Source organism: Micromesistius poutassou (genome assembly GCF_964030765.1).
Source record: "Micromesistius poutassou genome assembly, chromosome: 19".
NCBI classification, from domain to species: Eukaryota; Metazoa; Chordata; class Actinopteri; order Gadiformes; family Gadidae; genus Micromesistius; species Micromesistius poutassou.
The window spans coordinates 6,940,099-6,960,347 of record NC_140289.1 but is presented as its reverse complement, the minus strand read 5'-3'; the positions used below and the strand labels follow the sequence as shown (position 1 = coordinate 6,960,347).

Sequence of the window (20,249 nt, the reverse complement as noted above, 5' to 3'; positions counted from 1 at the left end):
AACATTAACATACACATTTTCCCAAAAGTGAAAATGTTTCACAAAAGTGAAAATATGGGGTTCAAACTTGGGTTCAACCCAGAACCTTTTGGCTGGGAGTCAACCACTATAAAAACTAGGATAATATTCAGTATTCTATCATCATATAATTTATATAGTAGGCCTATGTCGGGTTTTAACCTTTAGTCATTTTATATGGTTTTCAACATATGTCTACCCGTGTAGGCTCTTAATTCATTTGGGATACTGCCGAGTATTAACGAGAGGAACATAAACTCTTTCTGTGTTGCAGTTGGACCTATAGGAGCAGGGTTAGCAGCAGGGATAGTGCTGGGTACAGCGGTTCTGTTGATCGTGGGTCTGGTTCTCCTCATTCGCTGGCACAGAAGGAGAGGTGAGAGGAGACCATTGACACCATCGTGTTGTCACGTCTACTGTACTCAGCCGTTTATATCGCCATTGCTTTCTCTTCACAGGAAACAAGAGGCCAAAGGACACCACAACCATTGTGAGTTTAAAAGACAAAACTTAAAGTATTTGGTTGAATAAGAAATAGCATTAAAACCATCTAGCTCAATATTAGTATGGGGGCATTCCGTGGTTATAATGCTACACAATGTAGCGTTATACGTTGCTACACAACGTAGCATTATAACTCATGGTGGCCCCAGGCATGCATGTTAATAATTTGACAATCACTAACGCGAGATAATGAGAAAATTGCAACTTCCTCTTTGACATATGAAGGTCTGCAGCGTGGGAACCACTTACCACACAGCAGTGTGGTAAGTGCAACAAGTTACCAAACAGCTATGTTGAGATGAAGAATCTGAATAATTTCTAAAGGACATGAACATACTTTTCAGTCATTTAAACAGCTGCTTCAATCCAAAGCGAATAAGATAAGGGTGAGGCTATTTGCACCCCTGGTACAATTATCAGTTTATGCTATTTGTACCCTAGTGCAATTAGAAGTGAATGCTATTTGTACCCTTGTACAATTATCAGTATATGCACACATAAATGTGTTAGATTAATACCCCCCCCCCCCCCCCCCCCCCCCAGTGCAAATATCAATGTATACTATTTTCACACCTGTGCATATTGATCACACAATGTAATAGAAAAAAAATACTGCTGCTGCAGACTAAAGTTAGCGCAAAGTACACGAATGTCCGGGAATGGCATGCGTGATGCCCATGCGCATCGCAAAGGGTGTTTTTAGCCCAACTGTGTGGCCAAGGCTATTCGTACCAGGGGTACGAATCAGGCCCCCAGGAGCAGTGCCTACTTCCGCAATCCAAGAGTGCTCAGTGGCCAAGCCTGGTATTGCAGTTTTTTAGCGGGCTGTGGACGAGTCCCTCAAATCATGGGGCCCGGAAGTAGATATCCCCGTTCACTCCAATACAAGTGGGGAACAAGATTGTGTCTCCGAAAATTTTCCCTGGATATCAATCAAAGGCTCATAATTATCTTTGGACCATGTACTATTAAAATGTAAGTTTTTTCTTTTCAAAACGCCACCTCAGGAGTTTTATTAGCTGGAGAAGGAGGGGTGGGCAGCTGAAAGGAGTCGTAGTGAAACAAATGTTGTTTCGGCCGGGCCTCCAAGAGGGCTCAGTGCACGTATAGTATCACATATAGTGAATAATCGGGTGGGTTAGTAATTTATACTTCCATGGTCGGTAAACAATGCGACTGTGCTCGCTCAGACTTCTCGCTTATGATGCTACAATGCTAACAATCTTAGAGAATGAGAATATTTCTACATCCGGAACGTCATGCACTAGGGCGTGGCTAGGCTCCCATGATGCGGAAGCAATACTGTCCTTGATGTTGCCCTGCGCCACTGAGCACTTTCCATAGGAATGAATGGCCGCCATGTTTCAATCCGGTGTCCATTCTTTATAGGTCCATGGTACGAATAGACACCCCGATAATTAAGGGGTAGGTAGGGATATTGGCATCTTGCAGTTAGACATTGGGGTTAAAATCCAGAAGCTTTTGGCTTGAAGTCACTATAATCACTCGACTATTTTGCAGGCCTACTCTATCATCCTATTGAAAGTCTGCTATAACAAAATAATAATGCTATCAAGTAGCATTATTACAACAACATAGTTTACAAGTTTTCCAGCCTCTGGATTGGTCCCCACTTGGGGTCGCTTGATATTGAAATGGGGTCGTGAGAGATTAATTATATTTAATACATTTTTTATAATTAAAAAAATACACACCATACATAACCATGAGAAAACTACTACAAGGTTGGAAATTCACTGGGACTAATATCTGAACAGAGGTTAATTGGGATAAACAATTAGCAGATGCACAAAATGTGTTGGGGTCACAAAATTATTTTGATCTAAAAATGGAGTCATTGGCCAAAAGTGGTTGGGGACACCACCACTGCTGTCACCAGCTGATGAGTAACTGGGTTCCTGTACTGGGTGCAGGGTCTGAACATGATCAGGGACACCGTACCAGTCATAGGAGCCCTTCATGATGAGATGAGACTTATTCATCCTTTCATCTCACAAACACACACACACACATACAAATGTCCTCCCTCAATTTATCCATGTAATTATGAGATGACTTAAAGAAGTGGCATATATTAATCGATAATATATTAAATAATATATAGAATCGGGTGAAAGTAATTCAATTGAGAATAATACAAAATCTATGGAATATGAATCAAATATATATAACTCTACAACTCCTATCTGTGTCACAGCATCTCAGTGTGGACGGAGATCAGGGCGGAGGTCCAACATACGCCTCTATTGTCCTGCCTGAGGGACAGAGGAGCGGGGCTACAGGACAGGTACACTGTCTCCTGGAGTGGACACATACCACAAGAATAAATAATATTAGCAGCTGTAATGAATGTCATTAAAAGTATGCATTATCTTTTTGTCACAACGTGTCACTACTCACATGTATGTTGCAGCATATGATATACATAATCATATGCATAACTGTGTGACGGGACAAGATATTGCATAACGCACGACATATCACAGTGCATGGTGTCATTGTATGTCATTGTATCATGACTCTCATGACATGTGACATGGTACTTTGTAGTAGTACCATCATGTCACAGCACCGTGCATCATGTCATAGTGTGGGATATATCACAGTTATTCCATGTCATGATATAAGACGTCACGACATTCCATGTAACAGCATTCCATGTCACACTATAGGTTGAGGACGATTCCAGCGATGCAGTGACCTACTCCTCAGTGAGGGCCTCTCCCAGATGTGGAGAGAAGGCTGGTGATGTGGACGTACACTACGCCACCGTCAACAAATGGGCAAAATGACAAAACATCTAAGGATGAGTATGTGATGAAACAAAGCCAGCAGCAGCAGCCAGCCAGCAGTAGCAATTAAGGTTGTGTTCAAGTTTAGTATATCAATACTAAACTTCAAATAAATTGGATCAATAATTGCTGAATGATTTCATATGAGGGAAGATAAGAGGGAAATGTATACTGGAAAACCTAGAATTCCTGAAGAAATTGTACTTGCACTGCCATGCCATGCTTATGTGTGTGTATATTTGTGTGTTCATCGATGTGTACATACATTATGTTCCCATATGTGTATATGTATCCTTATGCGTACGTATATTCATGTATGTTTGTGAATGTATGAACTAGTTCTATGGTACCAACAGTTTATTTCTGACCAGTTTGTGAGCTCAGCTTGCCTAGCCTGTTATTGTCCCTTAAGGTATTGTGCGATTTGTTTTGAAAATTCAAGAGTTTAATATCTTAAAAAGTAATACAGGTATTGCTTAATTTGCTCATCATGTTTATCATTTTGAAAATATGTGTATGTCGTGTAAATATTGAGGGAGTAGGAGCGGTTTATACCCATTTATTGGTTTCTATGTATTTTGATTGGAACACACATGGGGTTTTTAATTCACTTTAACTTTAATTATCTTAAGAGCCATATGAACTACTGTCTGGAAAATTCTAAGCACACTATTCCACTATAGCAGGCTACCTATTTTTGGTCTTTGTTTGTGTGAGTAGATAGAGACCGAAAAAAGTGCCGGAAAGGGAAGAAGAAGTGTGCGAAAGAACAGTACTTGCCTTGCTTGCAGGTTTGAAGTAAGAAGAAGACGTATTCAATAGAAGAGTAGGCGACTTTCCCTGCTCGCAGCAGTGCAATTAATTACCATACAGTAGACCTACCGCTAATTACCAATTACCAAAGATAATAATTAAGGTGAATTATAATTGACTTGAATTTCCCGACTGGGATCAATACAGTAGTCTAGTATCGATTGTCTTATGGAAATGCTTGTAGTTTGATAGCCTTTAGAGGGCGCCATAGACTAAACTGATGGGGACATGTAAAAAGTAGCTCTATAAATGTTCTTATTAAACACCAATGGCGACAGCGAGACCTAATCGAAATGACATAAATCGTTACATTCAACGTGTGTAAATGTGGGTTAAGTGATGGATGCCGATCAAAGATTTTAGTTAACGCGTAGGTATTACTGTGTTTTTTGACATGACACCTTATGTTTTGCCATTATGTTAAATTGTATTGGGTGTAATTTGGTGAGCTTTTTTATTAAAGATTTCTGCAACAAAATGCCCCTGTTTGCTTTGATGTGAGCACCCTGACCTATAACGGAACGTTCTACTTCTGATCAGTATTATCGGTTCATTTTCTTCCAAATGTATGGACGGACCCGTTCACACGTCAGTTACAAGTTAATCATCAACATCGATTTCGATTGAATAAAAACTGTAAAATAGATAGTATGCATTTGTTTAGTTAGAATTACAATTCTGAAGAAATAGTCAACACAATTCCAATACTACAAGAAAAAAAATCCCATTTGTTGCAACCTTCACTTGTTGACGCCTTCATTTACGACACACACCAATGACAGGTCGGCATATGTTCCAAATATGGTCTGACAGTTTCTTATTCCCGCCCTTCTTTGTTGATTCGACCAATGAGAACTCACGGAACCCATTCCCGGCTGCCGGGGATACGAAATCCTCCAGAACAACAGTGACAGTATTATCGATTAATACACTACAAAGATTAAACCCTGAGATGAGGAATTAAAGGATTTTAGTCATAGATGAAGACCTGATTTTTTTTTAGAGAAACAGTTGAATCGATAGGTGCCATACAGGCTGCTGGTGAACAGGAATGCGTTACGGGGCTCAATTTTCTGGACGGCGGCGATGGGAGTCGACGACCCCCGCAGGGTAGGAAAAGACCAAGGAGTAAAGATTAGGAAGGTAGAAGTTACCACGGCGTGAGGGAAACGGACTTAACGACGGCTGTGTGCAACTTCGCCTGCTTCGAGTGCCTTTAAAATCGGACGTTTTTCAGTATTTCACAGTAGGTAGTCAGTGAGAAACGCGTAAACGGTGGGATTGTCCCAACAAAAGCAAATTTGCTGCATTGCCAGCAACATTGATCGTATTAACCACCTGGTCCCTTGTGTAACTTGATGATGTGAAATGGCAATGCGGGCTCTTACTCTTAATGGTAGCCTTTTGATGTTATTGCCAAGGGAAACCGTGGATGTGGAGTATATCAACATGTACCAGGAATACAACGGACAAACAATGAGGATTTTTTAACCCCGCCGGCGGTCTACTACTGTCACTTGTGTTGCACTTGGGCGCGATGACCGGGCCGAACTCCCCAAGCCGGTCCGGCACGTCGCCGGTCAAGCTGAGCAGGCACGGCCGGTCCAAGAGCACCAGCTCCCACTGCCTCCTCCGCTACGGTACCGGCGGCGGGGAGCAGTCGTCCGCGTCCCCGGCAAGCAACAGCCCCCGGTCGCCAGGTGAGGAGGAGGAGAAGGACGGCGGGGTGCTCTTCTACGTGAACCGGACCGGGTTCCCCATCGAGACCCTCACCTGGGAGCGCATGTGGACGCACGTCGCTAACGTGCATCCCGAGGGCCAGGAGATGGTGGACAGGATTCGTAATGCTGCATATCCTCCTAAAGTAAGCGGGCTGATTATACTGGTAGATCATACTATATTGTAAGTAAAGTGACAGTTGATTCATATCATGTTAAAAATCAGTTCACCTGCGTAATAACACACGGCAGACAGACCTACTGCCCAAGCTACCTCTACAGTGCTGAAAGTATACGTGCATCCAATATTTTTTTTTATTGTGTTAGGCCTATATCTTTTTATTGAAATAAACTTAGACTACTTTTTACTCACATAACTACCCCTTCAATATAGTGTACGTCCGATAGGACCGACCGACCGTTACAGATGTTCAAATGTTGGAAGCAATCTTTTTGTGATTTTACTCTTTGTGAGAGTTCACCATGGTTGTGGGGTGGGTGGGCTTGGAATAGGGTCGTTCGGTCGCGGGTTTTTTCATTGTTGACTGACAAGACAATAGCAGGATGGATGAGTGTGTGGCAGCTCAAGTTTCATTCAGTTGGCCGAGTAAAGCTGTTTTTTTTGCAGAGGTGTGTGTGTGTGTGTGTGTGTGTGTGTGTGTGTGTGTGTGTGTGTGTGTGTGTGTGTGTGTGTGTGTGTGTGTGCACCAAAAGGAGATTGTGGTTTTACTGGGCAGCTCCCAGTGTCCACCGATAGTACCTACCGGGAAGCGGAGGGGGACAGGTTAGAAACACCACCAGTTATGAGATTAATAGCATTGTTGACCGCGCCCTCTCTCCTTTAGCCACGTTTGACAGTTCTATCCAAATGAAAGCCATGTTTCTCTCTTTCCATGGAAACATAAAACGCCTGCTCTAATGGCTAACAGTTTGTGAATGCTGCCTGGCCCAAATGCAGATATGTAACCTGATAACTGTGTGTGTGAGCGTTTGCGTGTGTGGTGTCAACGTTGCGTGGTTCCCGTGGCTACAGCAGGTGATACACTGGCCCGGGTGTTAAGATAACTAAAGAATTAGAAAGGTGCAGGTTAAGTTAGACAGGAGAATGGTAGAGAGAGCCAGAGAGAGAGAGAGAGTGTAGCTGGCACCTTTTAAGGTTAGTATATATATATTACATTGATATAACACATGTGCATGTTCTCACTGATAATAAAATGACACATGTACGCAGCATGTATAATAATAATTGCGTAATAATGTTCAAAGGACATCACATTATGAATTGTTTAAGTATTGTAAGGACTTGGAGTTTTGAGAGAAAGAGAAACCTGTGGTGCTCTGTGACGGTTATGGAAAATGCCTTAAGTCACCACTACACAAACCTCACAAACACACATACTGTGGCAAGCCCTGTGATTGGCTAAATGTTCAGATGGTTAAACAAACACTGGCCTCACGTGGCCCCCTCCCACCGTGCCCTGTTAGCGGTCTATAAAGGTTGGCACCGTCACCAATTAATCCCCCCTAATGGTGGATAATCTGTAGATAGCAACAGTTGCTTCGCGCGGGGGCCTCAACGGGGAACAAAGCAGTCCATGTCGAAGGTCCTGGAGGAGACACACATGCACAAATGCACACACACACACACACACACACACACACACACACACACACACACACACACACACACACACACACACACACACACACACACACACACACAGGAGCAGAACGAGAACTGGTGGCATCTAGTTTGGCGAACCCTGTTGACCCTGACTAAGACTGGCTGGGTGTCAGAGAATTACTTTTTACACCAGTCCCCAGCTAGCAGAGTTCATTAGCATGCTATTGAGTCAGCCTGACATGTTAAACGGAATCAAGTATCTAAACATGGCGACATGTTATGGATGCTAGCATCCTCTACCTTCATACAGAGAAGTTCACTTCCAGAACTATTTTTCAAAGACTTGGTGATAGGACTCCATGAATGCAGTAATGTATTTGAATCACAGACTAAGATGCAATAGGTAATCCGGCCATGGAGTCCTACACCTCCAACACCTAACGCTGGTGTTGGAGGGACTGGAACTGCCGGTTCCGGACGATGAACCTCTCTGTAGGAGAGGCACAGAGAAGAGAAGCAAGCAGCCGTTATTTGACCCACTCATTGTGATTGGTTAGAATAATTTCTTCCTGAATGCTTGATGATAGCGTGGGAGGTTGATCTCTTAAGGTCTAGCGATGTCCCGGAGAGGTTTAAGGTGCAGGGAGAATATCCTAAAGGCAATCTTCCTGTCTGGATCTTCGCTCAAGCCTCATACCATATATGCAGAATATCTAAACATGCTAAAAAAAGAAACAAGCTACATTGCCCAGCATACGGAATACCTTTACATAATGCGTTCTCTTACATTACACTTCTCTAGAACAAACACAGGTGCACACAAGGTATCTGTGACCATCTTTGCGTGTAGTGTTAATTTGTGGTGTGATGTATCTTCCAATCAATATTATTGATTGCCTAATGAACAAGGTAATCAACAGGACTTATCTTGACCAATGGCTGGCTGAGAGTGACGGACACCTCCTTTTGTTAGACACATGAGCTGTTGAGACACAAGAACCAGGAAGTCTTACAAATAGTATGCCCTAGGATATCCTTTTAAGAGATAGTAAGAAACATGATCTGTGTGTGTGTGTGTGTGTGTGTCTATAAAGACAAAAAAAACAAGACTTGGGTTTATATACTGTATTTTCCAAAACACCAGTCAAAACCGACAACAAATGAAAACTTGGGTTGTGTTTGTCTAATATCCCCGGCCAGGGCTGTTAGCCTACCTAACATGCTACACCCAACATGAGCTTGCTTACTCAAACTCAGTACCGGAGCCCCTACAACCATGACAGACCAGCAACTGTTAGAGCCCAGGGGGAGATATCACAAGCTGGGCATCAGGTTCCTACTGGAGCCCACGGCTCCCCACAGGCCTCACCGGGACAGCTGGTGACCAGAGAGAGAGAGGAAGGATAGATGGAGTGAGAGAGAGGATATGAGAGGAAGGGGGGTAGGAATGGAAGGAAGGCTGTAATAAAATAGATTGAGAGATAATGGGATACTTACTGTAAGGAGGACAGGAACGTGGACTTTTGTTGTGAAAATATATCCATGTCTATTACCAAGGCCATTAATTATTTAAAGAGTCTGTCCCACTGCAGATCTCTATCAACGTGTGTGCCTGTTTCTGATTGGCTACTCATCTCATGATTTGGCCATAATGAGGAAGAAAATATTAGACAGTTAGCATTTAAAAGCGGATGTTGGCCGAGCTGTGGGCCAGGTTGGCAGATGTGTAGGGCTTGTACATCCAAATGCATCATGGGATTATTGGTTTATTATTCTGCACCATATTTCAATGCTCACATGCTCCTAAAATTGCAGCAGACATTGCAATGTTATGTCGCGATGAACAAGCCCTATTGGCTCCCATTCTTTTTTGTAACCACCTCAGTGCCATCAATTGCCGGAATGAATGAATGAATGAATCTTTATTTTCCTGTTGTGCCACGCCATTGTGACCCGTCCAGCACAGGATGATTAGACACCGTTTCATTTTATTTATCAAATACACAGTACAATAATTATTGTACATTATTCAAATAATAATGACAGTGAAAATGTCCTACTTTTCCTAGCAATCTCATATCAGCTATCAGATATCAACAGCTGTATCCCAAAGCAATGTGGCCAGAGAGAGAGAGAGAGAGAGACTAGTCTAACTACTGTCACAGCCAAATCCTTTGACCTCTGTTCACCTTTGTTTATCTCCACCTCCGAAGATAGAGGGAGTAATGAGATAGACAGAAAGAGAATAGAAAGATTAAAGAGATCAGGATCTCTCCTCTGCCTGACCCATCAGAAAGCAGGAGTGTGTGTGTGTGTGTGTAAATATTTTAACTTTTTCCATGCATGGTTTATCTGCGTGCGTTTGTGTATACGTGTTTTCCCTCTTTTTGTGTGTGTCTGTGCATGTGTCTGTATGTGTGTGTGCATCAGGGGATGTATCTGTTGAACAACTGAATCAGGTCTCCAACTCAAACCCACATCTCTCTGGAGACGGCTAAGATCACTGTGAAGATTCCTCATTTATTACACATAGCTTACACAGACATGTGACTGTCTGCTACACATGAGCCTCTGTTAACACCAAAACTACCGGCTCTTTATAATCCTATATGAATACATTGATACAGATCAAATACATTATTATGTAAATCCCAGGTCCCCCTTTCAAACCAAGCCGATGTGAATACTAATCCAGGCAATGAGACAAATGGAAACCTATCAAACACTCAATGCATATATTCACACACATTTAAGCACTTTCACACACACACACACACACACACACACACACACACACACACACACACACACATGAATTTTTATACAGAAGCCATTTCACAGAAATATATATCACTGGCAAATACACAACAACATATGGAAAGTGTGATAAACTCACTTTACACAGAGCACAGTGCCGTGTGTCTCCCAGCGGTGTGATCATTGTGTGTGTAGTCCGTCTGGTCAACAGACAGGAATTGTCAGCTGGTCTGAGTCACTTGTTGTTTTTCTTGCCCCAAACTTCCCGAGGTTAGGATACATTGTATGATACCACTGATTTCCTCTCTAACCCGACTATGACTAGTTTTCCATGGAACTTTTTAAATATTATTTTTAGATGTTCGGAAAATAAAAGTTGTATGGTTGAAGCCGAAATGCAGCATAAATATCCGATCCATTACTTCTACTCAACCTCATGGTTGTAGTCTGTTTTAGGTATATTATAAATGAGACATCTATGTATCTAAGACTGCAAATCAGTGATTGGTGAACTTACCATCTTCTTACCCTCTCCCACTTCTTTCCCTCTTTGCATTATTTCTCTCTCTCTCTCTCTCACTCTCTCTCTCCCTTTCTCTCTCTCTCTGCAGCATACTGTGCCCTCTCTACCAAACTTCAGGCCGTCTATGTCCGTCCCAGACTGGCTGCTGGCCGTCCAGAATTACATGAAGACCCTGCAGTATCCTTGACACCTGCGTGTACACACACATATGCACGCACACATGCACACACACACACACACACACACACACACACACACACACACACACACACACACACACCATGCACACACATTCACAAACACATTCACACATGCACACACACATGCAGACAGAGTTGAATGTACAGACATACACACAAACACATATGCATGCAAGAATACACACACACACACACTCAATTCACGGTTATTAGACGAAAGTTAAAGGGAGGTCGTTGTCAAAGGGAAACTAAAGTGTAACACACACACATTGTTGTTATCATGGTGAGGGAAGCTGTCAGGTGAAGTTAATAGTTGTGTGACTCTAACAGTAGGGGAAGCCACTGCAGACTCAGAGAGGGTTATGGTCAGAGGTTATTGCAGTCTGGCCTGAGAAAAGGGACACGGTTGTCAACAGCGATTTTCAAAAAAATGGCTGTCTCGTCTGCCTGCCTAAAGTGATAGACAGGAAAGACAAATAGATTGACGGATGCACAAATTGAGACACAGACGGACAGGGCAGACACAGAACAGCCACTAGCTTGCATAGATACAGCATAGATACAGGCACATAGATGAATGCTATAATCTAATCTGAGGATTTATCCAGATGATAGTGGCTGAACCTGTCCCTAACAGCCTGCGTAGATACAACCACACGGGAACCCAGTTCTTTGAGATCAAGAAGAGTCGACCTCTCTGTGGGTAAGTGGAACCGAAACACACATTCATCCACACACTGCCTGCCCCTAACACATCCAGCCAGGACACTGAGTGGTGCACTTATGCATTAGTCATACAGATGGTTACTGTGTGTGGTAGGAGTAGGGGGCTCGGAAATGGTGCAGTTGCTGTTTTTTTGCCAAGGTGGGAAGTTATTATGGGAAGTAAGACAACACTAGAGAGACTACTTATAGATAGACACTTATTTCTAATGGGAAGGGACAACGTGTGTTTTAATAATATCACATCAGTCACTTAAGTTTATGATTTTATTTAATTTTCTAGTTAGGTAATTTTCTACCTTGTCTCTCTCTCTCTCTCTCTCTCTCTCTCTCTCTCTCTCTCTCTCTCTCTCTCTCTCTCTCTCTCTCTCTCTCTCTCTCTCTCTCTCTCTCTCTCTCTCTCTCTCTCTCTACCTCTCTTGCCCCTGCAGGTTGATGGAGACAGCGAGGGAGATGATCAGAGAGTCTCTGCCAATCAAATGCCTGGAAGCCGTCATCCTGGGCATGTATCCTTTACCAACAACCTGAATATATAAAAAAATATAGTTGATATATTCACCCACCTGCCCATGGATACACCCCTGGTCTTGGCACTTGGCCATACTCTCAAACACACATACATATGCACACTCACACACACACACACACACACACACACAACAACAAACGGCCACAGTGTATGCATGCAAACACACACACGGATGTATACACACTCTTTCTCTCTCTCTCTCTCTCTCTCTGCCTTGTTCGCTCTCTCTATCTCTGTCCATCGCTCTCTCTCTCTGTCCATCTCCCTCTCTCGCTCGGCCTCTCTCTCTCTCTCTCTCTCTCTCGCTCTCTCTCTCTCTCTCTCTGTTCATCTCCCTCAATCCCTCTTCCTCTCTCTGACTCTCTGTCTATGTCTCTCTCCCTCTAGTGTGGAGGCCAGCAGGCTAGTTTGTGATCTGCGGGTGAAATCAATGAGACATTTTGCTCAAATGGTTCTTCTCCAGCTCCGACTGAATCTCGTTGCTTGGCAACAAGCCTGCTCCAAACTTAACCCCCCACACCCCACCTTACCCTTTAGGGCTTGATTTCAATCTCTGAGGCTGATGGTCGGTGTAACATGAGTATAGTCCTAATATTTAATTTCTCCTTAGTCCTAAAATACCCTCGAGTTGGTGTACGACTAAATCAACACCACACGTAGTTTATGTGTTATTTTGTTAATGTTTGTGTTTGCTTTTCTGCTGCTATGGTGTCAGAAATATGATCAGTAAATGTGTCTCTTTATTGTATTACGAATTGGATATCAAAATATATTGAGACATTTGCAAGATAATTTTTTATATATTTAGTGTTGTAAACCTATTGTGGCAACTCATAATTTCCATACTTAATATTGTCGTCCCCGGATAAAAGTTATGTGGTTCTATTGTTCTGTATTTTATTTAAAGTTGTGTCTAGATGAGATTTAGTTAGACTTAATGTGTGAATGTACACCACCCCTGGAAAAGGGTGTGGATATTTGCACGATTAATCGTCATTATTTTTTTTAAAAGCATGATTTTTTGATTAATTTAGTTGAAAGAGAGAGAGGGACCTGTATGAAGAAAAGAAAAAAAGCAGGAATCTGGTGTGGAGAAATAATGTTAAATAGAGCAACGTTAAATCGCCAAAGCTGGCTAGCCTGGAGCAGCCTTTTCAATCTTTAAACCTTCAGCTCTTTCTTGGTGTTTCCCTGGCTTTGCCTGTGGGTTAGATTAGTGTCCGTCCGTACCAGCATCATTCATTCCTGCTTCCCCCTCTGAGAGCATAACAGAAATCGAAGGCTATTTAACTATCACCAGACCGGAGGAGATTGTTTGGGATGGTCGATGACTGAGAGAATGTCGAGTTGATCCCGGTTGAATGCCTGTGTCTTTGCTTCTGTCTTTTGTCTATGTGTGTGTGTGCCAGTGTGCACAGGAAGTGTCACCTTTTCCCAGGTTACCAGGATCTGGCTGACTGAAAAAGATGACCAGCTAGGCCCCAGCGAGAATTGAACTCGCGACCCCTGGTTTACAAGACCAGTGCTCTAACCACTGAGCTATAGGGCCCTTGCTTGTAATGGGGGTGGAGACAGCCTTCTTTAAATAGCACAGACACTCAGTGGGGGACCACACCCTGGCTGAATACATACCAGTGAGTCACCGGCTTCACACCTCAGTGTAACATGGCTCTGATCCACATAGTAAACACTAATGGAGTTTTAGAATAATCATTAGAAAAATAAATAATAATAATTCTAACCACATCGTCTCCCGGCTCAGGCTGTGAGAGTGAGGCTGGTTGTTCAGATTCACAACCCCGAAAAACACGTTTTTCTCCCACTGCCACCCCCCCACCCTGCCCCCCCACCACTTGCCACCGTATGTCTCAAGATATATTACCGCCTGAGGAGAATTCACGGTGCATAGCGACACATTCTGCGTTAGCGTCGCAGGCTTCTCACACTGGCTGTCTAAAAGGACTCGTGTCGGATGCTCGTTTGGTTCAGTGTGTAAGAAACCCCTCGACACCCAGAGACAGTTAATTAAAATAAGTCAGAAAAGGGAATGATTAAGAGATAACATACATTTCCCCGCACCACAAAGAGACTACTCTATAACCGTTTTTTTCCTTCCTTGGCATAGCATTGTTTATCACTTATAGTTAATATTTTATAGTTATATTTACTTAGATGGACAGGAAGGACGAGTAAATGGGATGCGGCCCTTGTCGATCAAGGTCATTAGAATCGTGTGTGTGTGGTGTGACAGTGTGTTTGTGTGTGTGTGTTTGGGTCTGTGTGTCAGCCTGCTTCCAAGAGCTGTGTGATGTCGCTCGGATGCGGTTGCCGCGGGTTACCGAGCGGTCACAGCTCGTCTCCATCTGAGTCAGTATGTAGGGCGGGGGATGCTTGGCCAAGTTGGGCTTCCCAGAGTGGGGAAGAACCAGGGCACCGCACACCGGTTGTCATGGCGACGCAGAACTGGAGGGGACACAGAAATCCAGCGAGCAAAGAAGTTTTGGCACTCGCTGTTAGATATGAAGGAATGTGTGTATTGTGTGTGTGTCTGTGTGTGAGGGAGAAATAGACAGTAAAAGTAGGAAGGTAGTAGTAGTAGTAGATAACTTTATTATCCCCGTGGGGCAGTTGGGTTTGCGGCACAGTCGCCAGGCACTTCATGACAGGACAACAAACATATGACAGCAAGTAGTCCATACATCAGACACCAACAGACATAACGTGGAGAACATACAACACACACTACAATACACTACATACCCTTGGATATGGCCAGGCCAGCTGGACATAAGATAGCTTATTTTACTGATCTATCAATGATTAAATAAGCAAGTTATTTGAAAGGATAAATAAAAGACCATACCATAGGGGAAGGATTTGTGGTTAGTATGGTGGCTAGTCTGGGGTCAGTGGGGGCTCTACCATTAGACATAATGACCATTTACAATACTGCTTTAGTGGAGCTGTCAGCACTGCTTTTTAAAAGCAGTGTTACCTAACAGCACTGTCAGCACACTCATGGCACGATCACACTTGCACGCACACACACACATCGATCCATGCACACACAGAAATTCAGAGTTTTAGATGATGATGATGACAGCAAGCACGTTAACAGATGGTTACCAGTTGAAGCCCCAGAATGACTTCAGTATAGGGCTGTACAACAGTACATCTCTTACTGGTGTAGTTCTCTTTAGTAAGCAACGTTATCACTACTGGTTGAAGACTGTTGTTGTCCTGGGTGGCTCCCAACATCCACCAGTAGAAGACGAGGGTGGTACTGGGAGGCCCAGTTTCCGCCATTTGAAAACTGTGGTTGGAATTGGCAGAGCACAGTGTCCACCAATAAAGTAAAGCGGTTGAACAAAGACACACCATTTCTACAGAAGAAAAATGCTTCTGTAGTTCACTGCAGGCCCTGCTGTTTAAGTGCATGCCTGTGAAGTGTGAGATTCAGCAACACTGTAATTAGACTTGATGGCTAAGGCTACTTCCTGTTGTGGTCCTCCACATTTAGCTCAGTACCCTCACTGAGGCTCTGCTATTTTCCATACTGAGAGAGAGAGAGAGAGAGAGAGAGAGAGAGAGAGAGAGAGAGAGAGAGAGAGAGAGAGAGAGAGAGAGAGAGAGAGAGAGAGAGAGAGAGAGAGAGAGAGAGAGAGAGAGAGAGAGAGAGAGAGAGAGACTAAAATGAGGTATGGGAGAAAGAGAAAAGGAAGGAAAGAAAGGAAGATAGATAGAAATGTAGAGAGGGTAAGAGCAAATGAGAAATACAAGTAGGTAAGACAGTGGGAAAGAAAAAAAGAATGAAGGGACAGAAGAAAGACATATATATATATTCATATTATTATTTATTTAATTAGTGGATATAACTAAAAGAAAGGAATAGAAGTTGAGAGAAGCCGGGATCAATGTTATAATTATGTTCCTATATTTATTTAGGGCATGCAGAGGATGAAAGCAGTCACAGTGAGTCATGCATTGTGATGCTTGGCCATTGCATTAATCTCTGACAGTTGACTGGAGGTCAGAGGTCGTAGCAGTTGCGAGAAGCTCTTTCTCTTTCTCTTTCCATATCTTTCTCTCTCACTCGCTCTCATCCAAAGTCTAACCACAGCTCCCAACCAACTGCCTTGGCTGGAGAAATGAAAGCCTAGCTCAACAGATTGCTCTACTGAGAAAATATATCTTATGTGTATCTTTTTTTTCTCTATACTTTCCATACTAAAATATCAGTTGGAAATGTGCATGGTTCAGCATATCGTACCACTTTCTGGAGTTGATTCAACATTTTACAGTGGAAAAATCTTCACAACTACTCAGTACCTATAATTAACCGTCAAAACGGGTTACAATTGATGTAGATGGCAGTTTTAAAGTGTGTCTGGTGTGTGTGTGTGTGTGTGTGTGTGTGTGTGTGTGTGTGTGTAAACAGGGTTGTAACAGTAAGTGTGACTGTGACACGTTGTGTAGAACGTGCATTTCATGCTACACACACACACACACACACACACACACACACACACACACACACACACACACACACACACACACACACACACAAACCTTTGTCTAGCTGTTCTGGATTTAGTTTTGTTATTGTTGTGGTTTAATGCTGTTTGGGTCCCTGAATGGGAAATGGTTCAACCTCTTTTACACAAACAGAGAGTGAGAAGGACATTTGAATGGGATTAGAGTAGGTAACATCAGACATTTATTCAGATGATTTTGTTTTGGAATGGCAGGCTAATGCCTTCTATTTCTGACAACTAGCCAATATTCAACCTGAACAGCAGGCTCTGCCCCTGCTGGAGGAAAGGTTTGTTGTTTCTCTGTTGTATGGTGCTGGAAGGTTGTGTTGGACGTTACGTGTTTTTAACGTCAGGTTAGATGGAGAGTCTGTCGGTTGAGTTTTGGCTTGTGCTGAGGATTGTTTTGAGGTCAGAATGCAGATGAGGAAGCACAGAGCAACTGATAACAAAGAAGAGCAAAGTCCAAGATGGACAGAGGGACTCTGGGATAGACAGGGACAGACTGCCAGACAGACTGGAAAACAGATGCTACAGTTTGTCAGTGAAGGAGAAAGTTCTGGGTGGATTTAAGGGAAGAGAATGATTGTAATTGTATTTGATGGGGACTTAGTATTTGTCTGGGTTTTGTGAGATTGAAATGTACAAATACAAGTATAGTTTCCCTTAAACGTAGCAAGTTAGCTAGCCCGGGTTAAGACTGAGATCCACTAAGAAAAATACTGTATTTCTAAATCAACAGAAGGGAACAACCGGCCTCCACTATTTTAGAAGAAAAAAATGTTGATCCATTGAGGACAAGGATAAACGGATAAAGTAGGTTCTCTGTTGCGTATCAAGATTTGCATTTGGATTTAAAACAGACCAGATGGTTTGCTGAAAAAGAGATGCAGAAAGCCCAAGCCAAATCTCAGTGTGTGTGTGTGTGTGTGTGTCTGTGTCTGTGTGTCTGTGTGTGTGTGGACCCAGGCGGGTATACAGGCTACATGTGTTATTATGGGCACACACATAAAGTGTGCTGGCCTGAAGAGGTCTGCCACTAGTCTACCACAACACACAGAGCCACCATCTGCTGGTAATACTATCTGCAGTACACATTATCGTATCCACACACACACATACAGACACACACACAAACACACACACTCATACAGACACACACACACAGCCAAACACATACAGACACACACACAAACACACACACGCATACAGACACACACATACACACACGCGCAAACGTATACACACACACACATTTAGTTCAGCGTGTCATAGTTTTGCCGGTCTTTGAGTGATCTTTCTCCCTCCTGCATTTCAATCCATCCCTCGTTCCCTCCCTCCTTTCCTTCCTCCCATTTCTCTAATTTTATAAGATAGAAAAGCATCAGATACATGTTTATATACACATAACAAGTATATATTTATACACACTAATTGTATCCTTCTCATCGCTCTTTGGCAGTACTCTGTCCACATGTCGAGTCTCAATTTCTGCCAACGTAGTTCGTTCTCGGCTATACTGATCCACAAGATCCCAATGTCACACTATGATAGCTTTGGCTATGGAATGCGGCCCAAACCAAAGTGCTCCTGTCCCAGCATCACCCTGCCAGAGGACAGAACCTATTGGAATGCAGCCCGTCTGCTCCTAGCTACTGGGATTCGTCCAGAACGACCACATTCCACCAGGGCTAACTGCTGCTGCTGAGCCTCATCTGGGCCGTCAAGCGCTGAGATAAAATCATGCTAGCCTAGTCTAGTGGTTTATATGGTGATGCTGGGCTCCATCCAAACATTTCTTGTTGTGTACAAAGGAAGGAATCCTTGCGCTAGATGCCCTAAGCCCTGCATGCTCCTTAATGATCCGTGGCTGAGTAGTAGGGATCCAGATAGTAGTTCAAGATTGGTTTCATCATGGCAGATGATGTGGTTTGGGTTGCAGTTAACAGCAAGACAGTGAATTCAAATTGGAATCTTGAAGAAGCTGAGGAACGCTGACCACAGGTTGAGAAACCACCTCCTCAAAAACCACCGGTTCAGCAACAAACTGAACCATTTGTAGAATATTATTCATGACTGAATCCTCCACAGGCTCTACATACATTTTGAGAACCCGCCAGTTCTGTCCTACCACAGAACTGAAACCAACCAATGCAATATCTCCCTGTGACCCTCTTGATCGACGCTGAAAGGGTGACGTGACCCACGTGTTGAAAACCCACCTGTTCTAACACACTACTCAACCAAATCCAACCAGTACAATATCAAGGCACTTGCACACTGCCCCAACACACACCATCAAACACACACATGGGGATAGTGTGCCACTCCCGGCCGTTGGCGGTTGGCAAAAATGTCGGCCAACTTGGGACCAACATTCCAAAGAGGCTGGGCCCTACAGGGTGACGCGACCCACATGTCGGGAACCCGCCCGTGCTGACCAAATCCAACCAATCCAGCGACAGGGTTCTCCTTAACGGACGCCCTCCAGCTACCTGACCAACGGGCTGACCTCCCTGGAGCGTTTCCCCATCAGCTTCAAGACCCAGTTCTCGGGCCACTGCTTCCACCACGTGGTGCTGGGCGTGTACTGCAACGGCCGCTACGGCTCCCTGGGCATGAGCCGGCGCCGCGACCTGATGGACAAGCCGCTGGCGTACCGCACCCTGGGCGAGCTGGTGTCCGAGTTCGAGAGCTCCTACAAGAGATACCAGCACACGCTGAAGAAGGTAGGGAGACACCCGCAAACACTGGGGGGGAAAGGGTAGAGAGAGAGAGAGAGAGAGTGAGCTCCTACAAGCAATACCAGAACACGCTGAAGAAGGTAGGGAGACACCCGCAAACACTGGGGGGGGAAGGGTAGAGAGAGAGAGTGAGTCAGTTATTGGTCTAGGTAGAGAGACACTTGCAGACACAGGGGGAGGCCAAGAGAGAAACAGCTAGAGCTCCTACGAGAGACACCAGCACACACTGAAGAAGGTAGAGGGACACCGGCAGAAACTGGGGGAAGAGAGAAGAGAGAGAGAGAGGCTAACACTTGGGACGGTGGAGAGACACCGGTGGGCACTGAAGGAGGGAATAGAGAGAGGTAGAGCGGGTGAAAGGGGTGAATACAGGGAGAGTTTGAGAGCCTGTACCGGGAACAATAGGCTGGGAAAAGTGTGTCCGCATAGGAGGAGGAGGGGTGAGAGAGGAGGATGAGGAGGAGGAGAGGGATGAGCCATTAAGTAGGGGGATGGACAGAGGAAGGTAGAGGGCTGGGGAACCATATCCTACTAAGGAATGGAATGGATAAATATGAGGAGGGAAGGGACCAGGCCACACAGAGAGAGGGAGAGGTTGAGAGAGAGAGAGAGAGAGAGAGAGAGAGAGAGAGAGAGAGAGAGAGAGAGAGAGAGAGAGAGAGAGAGAGAGAGAGAGAGAGAGAGAGAGAGAGAGAGAGAGAGAGAGAGAGAGAGAGGTGAGGAGAAGTACAGTGATTGTCGAGTTACTTTT

The 20,249-nt window shown here is 44.0% G+C and overlaps 1 protein-coding gene, 1 long non-coding RNA gene and 1 other non-coding gene across 3 annotated transcripts in view; 2 read left to right on the top strand and 1 right to left on the bottom strand.

Annotated features, from left to right (window-relative positions):
- On the top strand, positions 1-2,510 carry LOC311364171. Its single transcript, XR_014639139.1, has 3 exons — positions 1-394; positions 477-508; positions 2,457-2,510. It is a non-coding gene; the product is annotated as an uncharacterized lncRNA (long non-coding RNA).
- A 2,540-nt stretch (positions 2,511-5,050) lies between these two features.
- Positions 5,051-20,249, top strand: part of vash2 (vasohibin 2) — a 19,307-nt gene continuing 4,108 nt past the window's right edge. The window contains exons 1-5 of the mRNA XM_084483931.1: positions 5,051-6,012; positions 10,859-10,947; positions 11,617-11,673; positions 12,125-12,199; positions 19,246-19,483. Coding sequence (XP_084340057.1) covers positions 5,686-6,012; positions 10,859-10,947; positions 11,617-11,673; positions 12,125-12,199; positions 19,246-19,483 — 786 coding nt within the window. The 5' untranslated portion in view covers positions 5,051-5,685. The remainder of the gene's footprint in view (positions 6,013-10,858; positions 10,948-11,616; positions 11,674-12,124; positions 12,200-19,245; positions 19,484-20,249) is intronic.
- On the bottom strand, positions 13,699-13,771 carry AC3HAE_034557 (transfer RNA threonine (anticodon UGU)). Its single transcript has one exon. It is a non-coding gene; the product is annotated as a tRNA-Thr (tRNA).